Source organism: Phodopus roborovskii, unplaced genomic scaffold (genome assembly GCF_943737965.1).
Source record: "Phodopus roborovskii unplaced genomic scaffold, PHOROB, whole genome shotgun sequence".
NCBI lineage: Eukaryota > Metazoa > Chordata > Mammalia > Rodentia > Cricetidae > Phodopus > Phodopus roborovskii.
This window is the reverse complement of record NW_026125391.1, coordinates 7,058,414-7,077,448: the sequence shown is the minus strand read 5'-3', so window position 1 is coordinate 7,077,448 and position 19,035 is coordinate 7,058,414. Positions and strand designations below refer to the sequence as shown.

At 38.9% G+C, this 19,035-nt stretch overlaps 1 protein-coding gene across 3 annotated transcripts in view; it reads left to right on the top strand.

The window, feature by feature from the left end:
• Positions 1–19,035, top strand: part of Immp2l (inner mitochondrial membrane peptidase subunit 2) — an 835,428-nt gene that overhangs the window by 26,703 nt on the left and 789,690 nt on the right. For all 3 annotated transcript variants that reach the window (XM_051175064.1, XM_051175066.1, XM_051175065.1), the window contains exon 3: positions 16,934–17,070. In XM_051175064.1, the coding sequence (XP_051031021.1) occupies positions 16,936–17,070 (135 nt within the window). In that variant the 5' untranslated portion in view covers positions 16,934–16,935. The remainder of the gene's footprint in view (positions 1–16,933; positions 17,071–19,035) is intronic.

The window sequence follows — 19,035 nt, the reverse complement described above, 5'->3', positions numbered from 1 at the left end:
TCACCCTGTAGGTCAGGCTGGCCTTGAACTCAGAGATCATTCAGCCTCAGCCTCCCAATACTGGGATTAAAGGTGTGTGTTATCACCATACTATAAAAACTATTTTTTAAAAAGATTTATTTATTTATTTTTACATGTATGAGTGTTTTGTTTGCAGAGTGTATGTGTATCATTTGCCTGCCTGGTGCCTAGGATTTTCTGAAACTGGAATTACAGACAATTTTATAGGCCATCATGTGAGTGCTGGGAATTGAACCACAGTCCTACTGCTCTTAGCCACTGAGTCATGTCTCCAGACCCTAGCTTCATCTAACTTGTATAACTGACTTTCATCTGTGATTTTGTTATGACTGTTTTTACTTGCTATAAGGAAGTAAAATAACTATTTAAAAATTAATAAATTACTTAGCTAGGAAAAATCTGTGGATGAGGTTCTTCTCTCAGAACAAAGCTACATTAGGTTCTGAACAACTTCATTATTCAAAGCTGATAGGTATTAATTTAAATTTATTCAAATTTATATGTGGCTCATATATTTTTATCTAGCTCATATAGTCACTAAAACCCATCAAATTATCACTGGATTTTCTTTCTAAGCATTTATTGTAACAGCCATTGTAATATTAGTATCATTTGATTTTGATGAGACAATAAAAATAAGTTTCTTACAAAATAGGGGAAATCAGAAAATTACTTTTAGGACTCTTAGGCTGTTAAGATAGAAATAACCTTTTTGGTGGCTAGCATGAAATAAGTTAACAAGTCATTTTTATTCATTATTGGTGCTACTTTTTTGATAAATAAAATTATATTTATCTTTGTTACTGAAAGCAGGAATGTAATAGAAGCTTTGCCAAATGTGGACTTTGCTCTCATGATGTTCAGTCAGAACTTGATGTGTGTTTTTAATTAAATCATCATGGGTAGTAAGTAAAGATCAGACCAAAAGATGTAGCAGTATCATTAGAAATGTATGTAGCTTTTGAGTGTTTTGACCTTGCAGCAGACACCAGAAGTGATGATGATATTGGGACATGGAAGGTAGGTGACTTAGTCCTATACCTGGGAGGTTAACATCTGAGCAAGATGGCATAATTGCCTACTCCTTTGCATGGCTGAAACTTGACTCTAAGTCTTCTTATTTCTAATTCTGTGCTGATTGTGTGAAGAGGGAAAAGGTGCAACTTAGGAGTAATGGGGCACCTTCTTCCGAGTGACACGTGCCAGCCTTACCATTATCAGGCAGGTTGTCAGCTTGCAATGTGATATAATCTATTCATTCACTCTCTTCCTTATTCCTCCATCTGTCATGGAAAGGAATGTCTGCCATTTACTGCATAATCACACCAAGCTAGCTTTTTATCGATACTTAAATGGGTATTAATAAAAACCTTATCTACAATTAAATAAGCAGTCAAGTTACATTTATAATTTTATGATAGAGCTTGAAAATTCTAAGAATGTCAGGATATAGACAAAGGCGTGGGTTGTAGGGTATGAATGAATGGATATCCCTAAAATGGATAACTGACAATGCTGTTTGTCAGACACAGGTGTAGTTAAAGAGTGCCATAGGAGCCAGAGAGGGAACAGGGTTCTCCAGTGAGAAGCCAGTGAGAGTTCCAGGAAGAGATGGAAGTTAGGTTGGTGACTTCTCAGCTCATCTCACAATTATGTGTGATCAACTCCAAAGGTTCAAGTTCACCTAATGGTTCCGTTGCAGAGCTCAGATTTGATTGCAGGCGTTTCCCTGGCTTCCATCCTCAACACTGTGTTGTGCATAGGGTGACACAGGCTTCTATGGGAGGTAATTCCATCTCTATCAGGATGTTTTCTGAAGGTTGAATGATGAACCACTCCTTATTTCACTTGCCACCGTTCCCTTGGTGTTTCTTGAATGCCAAGTAGATAAAACTTCCCATTGGATTTGACCCTTTTCCATTGAAGTTGCTCTTTTTAACTAAATGAGATGGGCTATTTGCAATATATAAAGCAGCTGCAGCTGGCATTTACAGTGGGCTGTTCTATTGCTCAATTAGATTATTTTGACATTATATATTATGACTCATTAGCTTGAAGATTTGTAAATAAACAATGCCATTAGGTGTAGTAAGATAAGTACATTTAGAAATAGCTGCTGAGAGCATAAATATATTCCTCAGAACCTACGTTCTTTTCCCTCTGCTGGGATATTTCTGCATTCTAATGGTATTTCTCATTTTATCACAAATACAGACCCATAAACCTGACAGAGATGAATATAGTGTAATGAAGAAATATGGAAGACATTAGGACTTGAATTATACTACAAACATCCATCTACCACCAAGTTTTTTAAGGCAGGGGCTTTAACTCCCATGTTTCCTTTTCCTATTCTTATATAGTGAATTCCTCATTCCATTCTGTAAAAATAAAGAAGCTGCCAGATAACACAGAGTAGCTGTGTTGGCAGGTAGTGGGCTCCTGGCTGTATCCATTTTGTGCCTGTTCACTTCAGCCTTTGTGTATCAGGGACTCTTTGGAGACCTCATAGTTGGGGTTAAAAATCATTACATTTTAAAAATCATTACATTTTCCTCACAGGTGTGGTGGTGCATTCTTTTTATCCCAGCATTTAGGAGGCCATGGCAGGAGGATCTTTATTAATTTGAGACTAGCTTGAGACACATAGTGAGTTCAAGGCTAGCCTGGTCTGCATAGTGGAACCCCCTTCTAAAAATAAAACCAACCAAAAAATAAAAACTCAAACAAGGCCTGGAGAGAAGCCTCAGAGGTTAAATAAAAGAGTTTCCAGCTCTAATGGAGGACCTGAGTCCCCTTTCCAGAACCTGTGTCCAGGGTGGAGAGAGGGACTCAACTGCCTATAACTCCTGCCTACTCCTCTTCTGGCCTCTGTGGGCAACCCTATAGTGGCATAATCACAAAGGCAGACAGAAAGACAGAAATACATGCACATACAATCATAAAGATAAAAATATTTTAAAAATCAAACCAAAGTAAAATATTAACAAAAATCTTTCAAGGAAAACCCAAGTAAGCTATATAACTTAATCTTATTTCAAAAGGATACCCAAGCCAAAGCCCAAACAAAAGGAAACCCCCAGCACAAAAGTGAAGACTCCCCTCCCCCATCATTTTAAAGAAAATTAAGGTAAGTAATTTCTTGGGCAACCCCTTTTTCCCCTGATGTATATATAAGACTTATCCCATTCAAAATATGATTTTGATAGCTTACATATACAAGAAATTATGAGGTCAGCTTAATTAAAAACTAATAACAAACTATAGGAAATATTTTATTTCTTCTACAAAGGTAGTAGACATCAGACATTTAAGGACAAGGTACGGAAGTAACACAGTGAACGAGCCTTTGCTCTCACAGAATGTGTAATTGATGGAAGATAAAGATGAGAAAATAAGATGTGACAATACTATGCTGGAGGACTTACAGGATTTTGCAGGAACACAGAGGGACATCTAACTCAGACTTACAGAATCAGACTGGAGTGCTGGATCCACTGTGTACTGTCATCCATGCTCACTTGCATGAGAGCCAAGATGAAGAAAAGTAGGAAAGGTGATTAAGTGAGAAGAGAAGGTGTTGGGTGTCCAGTGTAGTACTGAAAGAACAGACAAGATGAAATCAGGATCTGCTTACTATTGGCCTGAGCAGGTGGTCTTTGTTCTGCAGGAATAGGGAGTTGAATGTTGGTGTGTAGGAGGTAGTCTACATAATCTGTATCTTTTTAGGAGGCCACTGTGGTTCATTAGCATGTGACAGCTGTTTGGATGATACAGTTATTTTGTGAGTGTCAAAGGACCGCAGAAGAGCCCAGCATAGCTAGATGTTGTTTTCCTATGACATCTGATTGACAGTCTCCTTGTGTACATTCCTGAAAATGCTCATTCCTTGAAATTCATGTTCAAATTATAGGGCTCATAAGAAAATAGAGCTTGGAACAGATAACTAGAAACTAGTGGAATTTTTATAAGCAGACCTAATAAAATAGCAATAGGCTCAAAAAGAAAAAACCAAACGAAAGGCAACACTATTCCACACATATTTGTATCTAGCATCACCATAAGTTTAACCCTCATTGCACTGAGTTGTAGGTTGTAAAGTCATCCATGTTTAACACAGATTAATTTCATCCAACTCAGAAATCAGTACCAGATTGAGGCTGGAGAGATGGCTCAGTGGTTAAGTGCCCTTACTGTCTTTGTAGACTCTTGCAAAGACATGAATTGGGTTCCAAGCACCCCCAGTGGACTACTCACAGCCACCTACAGCAGTAACTACAGGGGGATTTGACTGATGCTTGTGTGAACACACACAAACAAACACACACACATACACACACACCAGAGAGAGACAGAGACAGACTGAATTAAAAAATCATAAAAAATACATTAGAAGTGTTTGTTCCAGGCTGTTGCTATATCAATTTTACTTTATTTTGAGGACAGGGTTGAATCTTTGCATTTCTCTATTTGCATTGTCAACTTCCTCAGTAGCTGAAAAGTAGAAAAATCCTGGAGTCACTAAAAGAGACATTCCCTATAATGTGAAAAAGCCTATCCTTGATGATATTCAAACCTTCATGTGCTGAGAGACTGTATTTAAGCCAACTTGACTTCCAAGTTGTACCAACATTGTTTTCTTGAATATGAGTGAGTTTGCATGAAAGTAATAAAAAATGTAATATCAATTTTGCTTTATTATATAAAATATTTACATGTCCATTATTAGCAATCCCACTCACATGGAAAAATAGAAGGTAAAATTCTTTCTCTGAAAATTAAAACTGTTAATATGAGTCATTGTTTTTATTTATTATCTTTTAAATAGATTCTGTGTGTGTGTGTGTGTGTGTGTGTGTCTGTATGTGGTTTATATGTGTGTACCACATGTGCGGGAACTCATGTAGGCTAGAAGAGGATGTCAGATCTAGAGCTGGAGTTATAGTCAGTTGTGAGCTGCCCTCTGGGGGTGCTGGGAACCAAACTTGGTTCTCTGAAAGTATATCAAATGCTTCTAAGTACTGAGCCATCTCTCTAACCCCTCATGAGCTCTTTTGATGATTAATGTGTCTAAAATTTCACAGAAATGAATTCATAGATGTCATAGTTAAGAGTTTATTGCTGTACAGAGACAGACACCATGACCATGGCAAGTCTTATAAAGGAAAGCATTTAATTGGGGCTGGCTTACAGTTCAGAGGTTTGTTCAATTATTATTATGTTGGGAAGTATGGTTGCATATAGGCAGATATATTCCTAGAGAAATAGCTCAGAGTTCTATATTTGGATCAGCAGGCAGCAGGAAGAGAGATACTCTGGGAATGGAATGGGCTTTTGAAAACCTCCAAGCCCAGTAATACACTTCCTCCACAAAGACCACGCCTACTCCAACAAGGTCATATCTCCTAATTGTGCTAGTCCCTAGTAGCCTGTGTGGGCCATTTTCATTCAAATCACCACAATAGACATGCAAAGTTCCAACTTATTTTCAAAACACCACCTGGAACATTTTAATAAACATCTTTTGACAAGATTTACTTCATGCACACCATGACTTTTTTGATATAGTGTTGGTTATCTAAAGTTTACCTTTTTTTCTTTTTCCTTTTTTTTTTTTTTTTAGTGTTTTGAATAATAGTGTGTTAAGAATCTTTAATCTTATTTTTGCACCTCTAAAAGAAATTCCTCAATGTGAGTTCAGAGCAGAAGTTTTGTTCTTGTAAGATTTTGGCACAAATTGCCATGTTTTGTTCAATAATGGTTGTGCTCTGTTGTATTACTAGGATGGCCTGAGAGAGTCTAGTCCCCATTACTGAGCAGTGGCATTTATTTATTTATTTATTTTTATTTATTTATCAGTGTGATGGGCCATAAAAGGTGAGATTATTTTTTTATTTGCCTTTATTTTATTATTAACATGGTTTAACATCTTTCTATTTTTGTTCACTCTCCATATTTTATCCTAGTGGAATTTTTTAATATATGCCTTTCTTTAGTTTGGGGGTTCCCACAAATGCCATGGTTGACAGAGTAAGGATTTGTGTGAGACAAGAAGAAAATTTGGTTTAACACAACTTAGTTAACCAGTGTGATTCAAGCTTCTACAGTCTGAACCTGCACAGTTTATTTTAGAATTTATTTAAGTAGAGTACAATTTTGGGAAAAAGTTTTCTAGTAATATTTATATATCAGTCTCGTGCACAATAAAGTTTAAGGTATGACTACATCAAAACTCTTGCAAAGTATGGGTGACCTGTACCATGAAGATGAGTTCTATAAGTTCTTACCATCTGGTGTGGTCTTGATTATAGCTTTTGTAAAGGTCACTAGGCTATAAATTACATATGACATCTCTACTAATGATGGGTTCTATTGGCTGAGAAGCTATGCTCAAGATAAAGGTTTATTGGGGGAGAGTCTGTGCTAAACATAGTAGTCTGTGGGATTTGGGTGTGGCTTCCTCCTACAAAATAGCATACACACATACACATCCAGTCCACTGAAGAGACAAGTCTGTGTGTTTAACATTCCTTGTTTCCCTAGTGCTTATCTGTGAACACAAGGACTCCATGCCCTCTACATTTAGACTTTTTTTCTTATTGTTTAGAAGGATTGTGTAATTTAAGGACATTGACCTTCTGTTATTAATATATGGGCAATTTCAGGCTGAAGAGATGACTTAGTGGTTGTTATGATAAAGTGCATGAGGGATCTTGGTGGATCCCATGATGGGTGAGGGGGAAAATAGTCAGAGGACCAACATGCCAGGCAGACAGGGTTTAGTAGAAAGGGTAGGAGATGGGGAAAGAAAGAGAAAAGAGGTAGAGAGATACAGAGACATAGTACAGACACAAAGAGAGGACAGAAGAGAAGAGGGAGACTGGAAAAGTCCTGTCTGCCCTAGGGGAACAGTGGGAAAGAGAGCATAAGTGGGCAGGGTCTTTCTTTTAAAGGGGTCCTTTGCATCTGCCTGCAGACCATGCAATCATGGAACCCTGGGCTGACCAGGGTACTGCCTGAGTGCATTCTGCCAGGTGACAGGGGCAGGCCAGCATAATCCTTACAGTGGTTAAGAACACATATTGTCCTTGAAGACCCCAGTTCAGTTCCTAGAACCCATGTGGGTGGCTCACAACTATTTGTAACTGAAGCTCCAGGGGTATATGATTCTTCTAGCTTTTTCAGGCACCTGCACATGTATACTCACATGCATACCCACCCCCATACATCCTCATAATTATGAGCTGTCCATTTTGGTTTTTGAGAGAGGTCACCCATTTACCTGGAAGTTATCAGTTGGGCTAGGCTGCCTGGTCAATAAGCCCCAGGAATCTACCCCTCTCAGTTTACATAGTGGTGAGATTTCAAGTGTGCCATGAGACCAAGTTTTTGTTATACCAGTGATGGGGATGGAACTCAGGTCCTCATACTTGCATGATAAAGCACTTCACTGACTGAGCTATCTTTTCATGACTTTGTGTTGCAATGTCGTATGCCAATTGCCTTTTAATCTTCATCTTCTCCTCCTCTTTGAGAACTGAACCCCATGCCTTGTCTATGTTAAATAAGAACAATACCATAGGACCATACTCCCAGCTCGTATTTTAAAGTTTTTCTTTTCTTTTCTTTTTTTTTCCCCAACAGAATCAAGTAGGCTTTATCACAGATACACAGGGATGGTCCAACATACAAAACTATATCAATGTAATCCACCACATAAACAACTTCAACAAAGAAACACAAGTGTTCTTCTAACTGGATGCTGAAAAAGCTTTTGACAAAATCCCACAAACCTTCATGATGAAGGTCTAGGAAATATCATGAAAACAAGGATCATATGTTAACACAGCAAAATAAAGTACACAAAGTCAACATCAAACTAAATCTTGAGTAAGTCAATATGATTCCTAAGTTTTTCTTTTTATGTTTTCCAGTTTTTGTAAAATGTTCAGAAAGGACTCTTTTACCTTTTAAGGGATTGTTTCTTTGTGTTCTTGGGTATTTTAGCTTCTTTCTGGATTTCTGGAAAATAACATTGACAGTCTGGTGATATTTTATGTTGTCTCTATACCATACTATTTTTAGTTCACGTAGTTGGGATCTTTGTGTTTCATTGTGGATGCTCTTTAAAGCATTTTTAAAAATTGTTTTATGCTTCCACAAGTGATTCTGAGTATTTTTATAGACAGATACATAGACATACTAACGTAAGGGCATTGCATGTTTAGAATTTCACAGGTTTTGAGAATAGTGTCTCAGGAATCTTCAACAGTATCTTCTACTGTATGAGTAAGTATGCAACAATCAGAAGGCAGTCATGTGGGGGGGCAGTCTCTAATGTTCCAGCCTTCGGTACCCTTCAGAGGCTCGGCATTCATGTGTGTGTAGGGGCCAGTGTCTCTAGTGTTCCAGTCCCATATGCTTGGGTATCTGTCAGAGGATTATACTCCTTGGCCTTTCTTTGCAGCAGACATTGGAGTCTGGGTAGTGCTGTGTTCCATCTGCCTGGGTCTCTAGGCTTCACTGCATGAGCTTCTTTGTACTGTGGCCTCTTGGCTATATTTGTTTACCTATTTATTTATTTGATTTATATTTCTACCTTGTCCTTTGTTGTCATTTCAGCAAGTGCTGCTTGTGTTTGCAGGTGTGAGTATTGTGCATTCATGCTTTTAAGTTGACAGCACCTCAGCCATCCTAATCATATAACAAAGGAGGGTTTTGATTTTAATAATAATGACAATTATTATTATCTTTTGCTTTTGCCTTAAAGTGCATAAACCCTTTCCTTTGGATTGCATCTTTATCTAGTACTGAACCTGGCCACTGCTGGGTAAGCTCCCTGCAGACCTGCAGCTGCCGTAGATGGGATGTGGGCATCTTTCCAAATGTTCCAACTATGCTTTGGACAGGTTTTATTTTTGACAAACTAATCAGAATCTTAATGTCCTTCCCTGCTGTAGGAGTTTGTGTTTCTAATTTTTATGTTTCTCATTTTATGAGAAATCCTATCAGTCTCTGGGCTGGCATAACTGCTGATTTTTTGATATTTTTTTTCTGTGGTCTGGGATTTGAGAAATCTTTCTATTCAGCTCACAATCCTGACCAAGCCCTCATCTCATTCTTCTAAGAACTGTAATTGTTACATTATATTCACACAAGGCCATTTTAGTCTAAAAAAGCAAGCAGCAAGAGTAGAGATTAGTATAGGATTATCATGAGAACCTGGACCGATGTTCTGTGTGTGTGTGGTGTCCATGTGTTCACTTGTGTATGCATACGTATGTATATGCAGTTGGACATGTGTGTTGACCGTGAATGTCTCACTTAGTTTCTCTTCACCTCATGCAGGGTCTTTTGATGAACCCAGAGCTCATTGCTCCTGCTAGTCTGTGGAAAGAGTGCTCCAGAGACCCCACCTCTGCTTTGCCATGCCCCCTGGGCTTTTACATGAGTTCAGGGTTCTCAACTCTGGTCTTGCATAGCAGAACTTTACTTGCTGTCTCTCCATCCCTAGAGATAAGATGTTAAAAAGGCAAAACAAAACAAAAACTAAAAAGAAAGGTTGTGCTCACTGTTGATCCCTGATGATTCCTTGGACTCTTACAAAAAATATCCTAAGTTGGATATTGCCAAATACCCAAGACAGCTGAATGAGAAAGAGTGTCAGAGTGCCGGCCACATGTGTGTCCTGTTCTACAGGTGTTTCCCATTGCTTCCAGAGACCACCATTCACAGCCTGTGTCTCCTTTCTATTGGTGTTTCAGAATGCTCCCAGAGACCGCCATTCACACCTGTGTGTCCTGTTCTGCTGGTGTTCCCAATGCTCTCATTCTGCCTGATATTGTTTATCTGTCTAACATTTCCAGATTCTGACTATTTTCTTCTTTTTTAGTTCCTTCATTTTAAAAATTACATTTATCTACCCATTTATTTGAATGTGGAGGGCCACGTACACAGCACAGGAGATGAGGTCAGAGTTGTAGGGAGTGTATTCTCTCCTTCCCCTGTGTGGGCTCTTGGGAACTGAACTCAGGTCATCAGGATTGGCAGCTAGCTTTTCTGTCTGCTGAGCCATCCTGCTAGCCTTCCTTCATATGTTTTTTTTTTTCTTTTTCTTTTTTTTTTTAAATTGGGATGAGGGAGTTTTTCTACTATAAACTTTATTTTATTTTTATGAAGTCCAGTCTATGTATGATCCAAATGATAAATAATGCAATTTTATGTTTTATAAGCATTCCTAACAATTTAAAGTAATCTATTTTAATGATTAAAATATAGCTTTGTGTAAATATGTTTAAGATGAAATTAGTTCAAAATCCTTCAATTGCTTTGCCTGGGCTGTATTTGAGTAGCCACATTGTTGAGTTAAAATCCACATTGCCTTTTGCTTTTGTTAGTGACAGTGGTTGGGATTTCTGCATTAAATTAGAAAAAGAGCACACTGTTGAAATTCAAATTTGTGGGTTATTGAAATTTAAAGTTTACCAATCTTCTCTTTGCTAATGGTTATCATTTAATTGGATTTTTTTTTATTTCCTAAAAAGCTACTCACAGCCTTGTTAATTTTTAGGATAAATTATTTTTTTCTTAATGTATAGCATTTTAGCTGCTGAAATTGGAGAAGGGGCTTTTGTTGTGACTATGTCAAATGGTGTTTATAGGGAATCACCGAATAATACTGGTTTGAGCTGGTTCTCAGAAGATTCAGTGAAGTGTTATGGATTTTGTTTTATATGGTTTCTAAAAGACCTGCTATCCACTGTTCTCACCACCTCACATAAAATTTTTCCAAAAGATTTACCAAATGTAATTTATTTGTGCCTTATTTCTAACATTTTATGGAAAGGGCTAAACATAGGAGAGTTATAAAAGTTCTATAATGATCATCCTGATTCTGTGTTTATGTGTGTGGTATCTGTGTGTGTTGGTGTGTGTACACGTGTGTGGAGGCCAGAGGCTGACTTTGTTAATCTTCCTTGATTATGCCCCATCTTATTTTCTGAGACAAGATTTTCACAGAACCTGCAGTTCATTGTTTCAGTCAGTCCCTGCTGATGTTTCTAGAAAGGCCTCTAGACCCCCACAGGCAGGGCAGGGCAGGCTTGTACTTTTACAGGCACTGGGGGGCGGTGTGGCCAAGTTGAAGCTGCCCTTAGCCTAAACTCAGGAAGACTGTGAATGTCTACATTCTAGTTACTTCCTGGCAGTATTTTTTCTCTTTGCCAGTTATTTTAAAGTATGGCTTTGGAAATAGTTTGCCTTATGGATGGAACTAGAAGAAACTATCCTAAGTGAGGTAACCCAGTCACAGAAAGACAAACATGGTATGTATTCACTCATATATGGATATTAGACATTGAGCAAAGGTTTACCAGACTACAATCCACACCTCCAGAGAAGCTATGAAACAAGGAGGACTGTAAGAGATACATACATGGTCCCCTGGTGAAGGGGAAAAGGAGGAGCCCCTGAACAGGAGCATGGGGGATGGTTAGGAGAAAGAGGAGGGGAGAAGAGAGAGAGGAGAGCATGAGGATCAGGAAGATTGAATGGGGAGATGAATAGAGGAAAGCAAGAAGAAACACATCAATAGAGGGAGCCATTATAGGTTTAAAGAGAAATCTGGCATTAGGGAATTGTACAGAGATCCACAAGGATGACCCCAACTAGGAATCTAAGCAATAGTGGAGAGGCCCTTTCCCAAAAAATGAGATTGGTGACTACCTTAAATGCCATCCTAGAGTCCTCATCTAGTAGCTGATGGAAGCAGAAACAGATACCCACAGCTAAACACTGAGCCGAACTCCTGGAATCCAGTTGCAGAGAGGGAGGAGTGATGAGCAAAGGGGTCAAGAGCAGGCTGGAGAAACCCACAGAAACAGCTGACCTGAACAAATGGGAGCTCATGGGCCCCAGACTGACAGCTGGAGAAACAACATAGGACTAAACCAGGCCCCCTGAATGTGGGTGTCAGCCAGGAGGACTGGAAGTCTATGCTACCTCTAACAGTGGAACGTGGATGTATCGCTAGTGCACAAATTTCAGGAGCGTATTCCCCATGGATGGACACTCCCTTAGCCTAGAGACAGGAGGGAGGGCCTAGGCCCTACCCCAAATGATTTGACACATTTTGATGATCTCTCTTGTAAGTCCTCAACCTCACTGGGGAGTGGATGGGGACTGGAATGGGGGGGCAGGCATGGGAGGACAGGAGGGAGAGGGAACTGGGATTGATATGTAAAATAAGAAAAAAATTAAATAATAATAAAAATTTGCCTTTAATTTGCCTTTAAACACTTTTGACTCAAAATTGAGTATGTCACTGTCTTAGTATCTAGATTCATGTCAGTTTAACAATGAAGACAATTTTCTGTATTGAAGATGCAATGTTGAGTCAAGATAAAGGACTATTTAGTCAGTTGCCCAAGGGTTCCTTTCATTGAGGCTCTTTGCCAGAATGCACCATGTTTTATAGCTAATTTTATTATACTTCTTTTTAATTTCTGGCTGTTGTTTAAATGCACTTTTTTTTTCTTGACACTTTTATACATTTTGAGAATTTTAAAGTGAAAAATGCTATGTCAGACAAAACAGGTATGACATTCATACTGGGATTTAAGATCTGAAGATTATCAAGTATCTACTTTGTTGATTTATGTATATTAATAGGAACATTTGTATGTAGTGCTGTGTCGTTAAACCAGGGCCTTGTGTATGCTGACACATTGTGTCTGTGAGCTCTGTCCCTAGGTAACTGTGCTTTTACTGCATGTTATGGCTTGAATATGGTTTATGCATCCAAATTCATGCAGACAGATTGTGCCTACTGTGAGGTAATAAGCGCTATACTGTTGGTGTTTGGTGGTGAGAATAAGTTTCAATAGAATCATCTGTCATCTGTTACCCAGTATTGAATCCTGGTGGCTTAATGAGGAGAGGAAGACAGCTTTACAGTCCAAGGTAGTTCTCAGTTGATGAGGTCTGCCCCTAGCTTCTGAGGGTAGGGCCTTTCTCTGTGAACTTCCCTGATTGATCTGAGCCTTGTACAACCTGCATCATTTGGTGTGTCGGTATCCAGCCTTCTTGCTCTCTACACTTGCCTTTCTGGACATCACCTCAGTTGTGGCCAGGTTAAATTGAGGCCCCTTGACCTGAAATATTTCCTTATGTGAGGTCCCTGGAGTAGTCCAGTTTTTAAACAATGGAATCTCTATTGCTGCTCTTTCAGCCATCCAGAGTGACAGAATGGGATTGATTTATTTCTACCACAGTCTGGTCTATTAGAGGGCTGTTTTACCAGAACTCTCAGCTGGATTTAAGGCTTGGGAAGGGCATAGGTTTGTTCCCAGGGGAGGACAGTCTGGCTCGAACCTGCCTCACTTCCCTTCCCCTGGGAACAGAGCAGCTAGTTGAACCTGTGTTTAGCTTCCTTCTTGGTGTAGCCTGCCCTTTCCCTGTATCTTTTACTTCTTTTGTGTTCCTGAAGCTCTATAGCTCTTTGGGATATAGTCTATTTTTTTTTTTTTTTTCCTCTTTCTGTCTTTCATTGGCTCACACAAGGGCAGCCTTTAGTCATCTTTCTTATGCAAATGTGGTGACCTCTACATATAGATGTTTGTGTTTTTTGAATGATTTGGAAATTCCAAGGCAGATAATCATGTTTCTTCCCTTTTATATGACTGATTTTGATAGTTGGGTATTTCTTCCCTCCTCTTGACTTACAATTATGATTTGATTATAAGTTAGGTTGTATATAAGGTGCTTATTGCTCCCCTCTTTCCATCAAACTTTCCGCACAACTTTTATAGTGTTTATAATCGTGATGATGTGACACCTATTTATTACTCCTGTTGCTATGGACAAGTGAATGGTGACTCTGTACAGGCTCAATAATTGTTTTAGATGAATTCATGCCTGATCAAATTGTAACAAGTTGTTACAGAGGAAGAGTTGATAGTGTGAATGCTTATGTGGCTGAGGTCAGCATCACCAAGAAGCCTTCACTTACAGGTGCTGTATACCAGCTGTAAATACAATTTCACATGAGTCTGAAAGTGTATTTAAAATTATCCTCAGTTAAAGTACTTCAGCAATGAACCAGGTGTGCTTACTTCTTAAGCAATAATTTTCTCAGGAGCAAAGCTTTGAACTTCCATCACTTTCATACACTACTAGTGGAATGAGGTAGCTGAAAAACAATTTTCCTTTTTATGTGGGGTTATTTTAGAGCTGTATTGTTCAAAGGATGTATTTTGAGAGGAAGCTGGTACTAGGAACTCATTAATTTTGTAGTTTTCAGCATTTAAAATATGAACAAAAAATCTAGAGATGTTTTTGGAATGATTCACTGGCAATACATATAGAAAAGACGATGAATGATGAATTTTGCCTGTCAATGCCATAGAACTTTCAAGTTTTGAATTGGTATGTATGGGAATAGATGAAGTCTTCAGTGAGTGTGCTGTTGATATGAGTGTGGCCCTGATGAAGACCCCAGTGCCTCAATTTCCTGGTTGCTGCAGTTGGTGTTTTTAGCATAGTGTATTGCCCTTCCAAATAGGTATCTGTCATTTTTTCATTCTCTGTGCCCCCAGTTAGGTAAATCCCCCAGCCATGGTAAGTGGCACCAGAGTTTTGTTTTGTTTTGTTTTTCAGGTTAGGGTTTCTCTGTATAGCCTTGGATGTCCTGGAACTCACTATGTAGACTACTGATCTTGAACTCACAGAGATCTACCTGCCTCTTCTGGAGAAAGGGAGTCCTCCATTTGGCTCCAAGCTCAGAGAGCTGTCTGGACATGGTGGACTGCAACCTTAAGCAGCAGAGTCCTCAGATAGTGTGTGTGTGTGTGTGTGTGTGTGTGTGTGTGTGTAGCATTTTTAACATAAAATTGAATCTTAAAAAATAATATAAAATGCCAAATATTATTCTCCTGTTATTTAATAAGTGGATGAAGATAGTGGGCCATTGGTGTGCTAGTGATAAAAATGTCTGTTGAAAAGTGTATTACATATACTGTGGATGTGTATAAGGCAGTTAGTAAATGTTTTTGGATTATAGGTGAGATATATATATCACAGAAGAGAAATTAATTTTACTTCTCACATTAATGTTGGGTCTGAATGAATGAAACATGTAAAATTGGCTTCCGATTTCATTGATGGAGTAGTTGAAGCTGCTTATAGAAACATTCAGCACTCTGGGCCAGACAACTTTCTTGGCTATCAGAAAAGTGTCACATATAATTTTATTTGATATTATAGTTGGTGGATGATTTGGAATGAAAACATGTTTTTTAAATTGCTTATTTTTTAAAATTAGTCTGCAGTTACATTTATTTCAGTTTGCTATAACAGATTACAGGTTGTGGTGAATGTTGGGATTATGCAATATATATTGAAAGCTGCATAAACCTTGCTGGTCTTCCTTTTTCACCGTGCACAGATACATATATAGCCCTGTCAGTTACAATTATGTCACAGGAACCAGTCCATGAAAGGTAGTTTTCCCAAGATTCTTAGAGGGAGTTCATTGTTAAGATATCCATATATCAGTTGACGTGGAAATCAAGTGATGGAAAACTATTTATTTGTAACTAACAGTTTGTTTTTGTTCTGGAGCAGGGTTGTACTATGTAACCCTGTGTAGACTGGAACTCACCATGTCTACATGGTGGCCTTGAACTCACAGTAATCCTCCTGCCTCTGATTCCCAAGTGCTCTGATTAGAGATATGCATTACCATGCCCAGCTAATGATTTTTGTTTTGTTTTAATGAAATATAACAGACTCAAAGGTCTGTTTTGTGGTTTTCATCTGCTTCTTCCTTTGGTGCTTGTGATGTGTAAATGTGCATGTATGTGAGGAATACTGGGTTAGAAACAGTTTCTTCATGTTGTGTGTGAGGGGTGCTGGGTTAGAAAGTTTCCTCATGTTGTGTGTGAGGGATACTGGGTTGGAAACAGTATTTCCTCATGTTGTGTGTAAGAGATACTGGGTTAGAAAGCAGTGAGGATTAGGTGTTCAGTGAGTGGGCAGGATGTTTATAACTTCACCAGGAAGGTGTGTTCCATGAATTCTGTTCCCATTTCCACTTGACCTTGTTTTCCAGTTCCCAGGATGTCATGAAAACTGTAAATTATCATGTGCTCTGGAATGTTCCATAATTACAGCATGTCAGTATGAGGGGAAAGGGGCTACCAGCTAGAAAGGCAGTAGGGCGCAGAGTCAGTTTGAACCGGCCTGGCTTTGCTGGATTTGACATCTTGTTTTTCATAGAAAAACACCACCCAACATGATGTGAACCAGTTATCATTAGAGTGCATGAACTATCTCGGGGTGTGCTTGGATAAGGGTATAGGAAAGGGTATGATATCGGTGGATGGGGAACAAAAACATTGCCTGGTAGGGCGGGGTATACCACCATTACAGTGTTGCCCTTATGGGCAGAGAGAGCTGCTTTTGAGGGTACACTCTGGGAATCTGAAATACCTGCCAATGGCACTGACCACACCTGGACACATGATCACATCAGTAAGAGAGCCTGAGAAATAGCTAAAGCTGGGTAAACACATCTCACTGAACTGGGTAGGAAAGTGAGTTTGTGCTTCTCTACTGTTGGAGCAGCAGGAAGGATGTACTTTTAGAATGGTTGGTTTTCTAACTTTTTCAGTGGTGTCTTCAAGTAGACAAGCCAAAAAGACATAATCGGAGCTCATTCACTTCCCTTTGGGACCTTCCAAGTTTTCTTTTCTTTGGTGATGCTGAGGACCAAACTCAGGGCCTTGTGGATGCTAAGCACATGTTCCACGCACCCAGTGCGTCCACTTCCTCTTTTTTCCTGTGTTGATTTGATGGCTTTGTTTATCTGTTTTTTTTAAGGCTAATTTTCTACCTGTCATTTTTGTGCACCTAGGTATGGCGCAGTCGCAAGGCTGGCTGAGAAGATGCTTCAGGGCCTTCTGTAAGGGCTTCTTTGTGGCGGTGCCCGTGGCGGTCACTTTCTTGGATCGGGTTGCCTGCGTGGCACGAGTGGAGGGAGCATCCATGCAGGTGAAAACGAATTCAACTTTATTCTGTAAAGCCCGTGCTGCATTGTTTCTCACACACTGGAAATCAGAGCTCTCCTTAGTGTGTTTGTGCTGGGACCCGAGAGAGGTTTTAAAAAGGCGTAGAAACTAAAACTTCACCTGCCCAATTTTCTTTAAAAGGCTCCTAATACACCCCTCTTATAACAGCACTTGAGGTGAACAGAATTAACTACTGGGCCTGTGTACTTTGATTTTTCTGTGGATTAAAAGTGGAGACAAAGAAAATTTGCTAAATGGCATCATTTCTGTGACTATGGCTATGCTTAAACACCTGTTTAAGATTAAATTAGCCAGGCGTTGGTGGTACACATCTTTTGTTCCAGCAGAGTCAGGCAGATTTCTGTGAGTTCAAGGCCAGTATGGTCTAGAAAGAGAGTTCCAGGGCAGCCAGGGCTACACAGAGAAACTCTGTAGGATTTGTTTAGGTCAGAATCAGTGACTCGGTATAATTTTAGTTTGTCAGAAAGTCTGTGTGACTGATTCCAGGTGTTCTAGTATGCTCTTTAAGTGAGTAGTTGATTAAATCACATTTACATTTCAAAATTAATTATTATTGTTGTGTATGTAACTCTGTGTGTGTGTATGTGGTGTGTTCAGGTGTATAGTCCATATGTAGAGGTCAGAAGATAATTTTATGGAATATGAGTCTATTTGTATTCCAGGTATTGAATTCTTGGAGCCAGCATAGCTCAGCAAGCATTTTTATCTCCTGAGTCATCTTGTTAGCCCTTATTGATAAAAAATACTAAATGCAGTTTATAGTGGAACTGGATAGGGAGATTTCCCAGAATTTTGCACTAATAATTTTGTGGAATAACTCAGAAGGCTTTATTGAGTGTTTGTTTCAAGGTTACTTCGTGAGAAGTTTATGCAGCTGAGCAGCTTGCATTTTGTAACAGGATTTTTCTTGATTGTCATCAGCATGTATTAAGGTCACACATTGTGCCAAATTTCTCTGTAAAGTACATACATAAAGTGAATATATAGACTTTCAAGGGATTATAACTATGCAGAGAAATCCAGTTAGTTTTTTCCTTGTTTTATTTAGAGCCAGTTAAAGCACTGGCCTTAAGGACTAAGGGGTTAAAAATCAGATCCTTTGCCAAGTGTAAAAGTCAGTGAGATAAGTAAGGTCAGTAGACTGTCAGGTTGTGGCCTCTGTGGGAAGCTAATGTTCAAGCTACTAGGTTGTATTACATTTACCTCTGCTTCCATCATTTGAGGAGTTCTTAGCCCACTTCTTGGTCAGATGATCTTGACCTCAAACCATCCATTTCTGATTCCTTCCACAGAAGGTCACCAGCCCAGCATAAACTTGGTTATTAATTTGATGAAAGAAATATTTTAATGCATATGGCAGCATACAAAGAATATAATTTATAAGGTGCATGCCTTTGTTTATAAATACAGTTTAAAACATTTAAGAAGGCTTGGTCTTTACTTTTTACCTCTTCAGTTTTTAGTTCCTAGCAGCCTTGTCTTACAGGTGACACTCGGAGGGGAAGGTAGATTTTCTCTGTAGAGCTTTTGAGTCTGACTTATCATTTCCGATTAAAGCTGGCTTCTCCATGGCTGACCAAATCCTTTTTGGAGCCCTAGGGCCTTTTAGTAATAATCAGATTAATAATGATTTTCTCCAGTGTTCTTAGTGCTCTTTTGCTACACAATTGCACTATGTATAAAAGAAATTTTTTGGTTAATACAAGACCTCCTTACTTTCAATCTAATGATATTTCAGGGGATTATGTGGCAATCACAGTATCTTAATCTTCATACTTTTAGCTTAACACATTCCAACTGAGAGCATATAGTCATGGCTATGGCGGGGAGAGCCAAAGGCATTCATTAAAATATATGAAGCACGATTCTTTCTCACAAGACATTGATTGTTTTATGGAAGAACAAAGTTTATCCCTAGTGAGGAAGG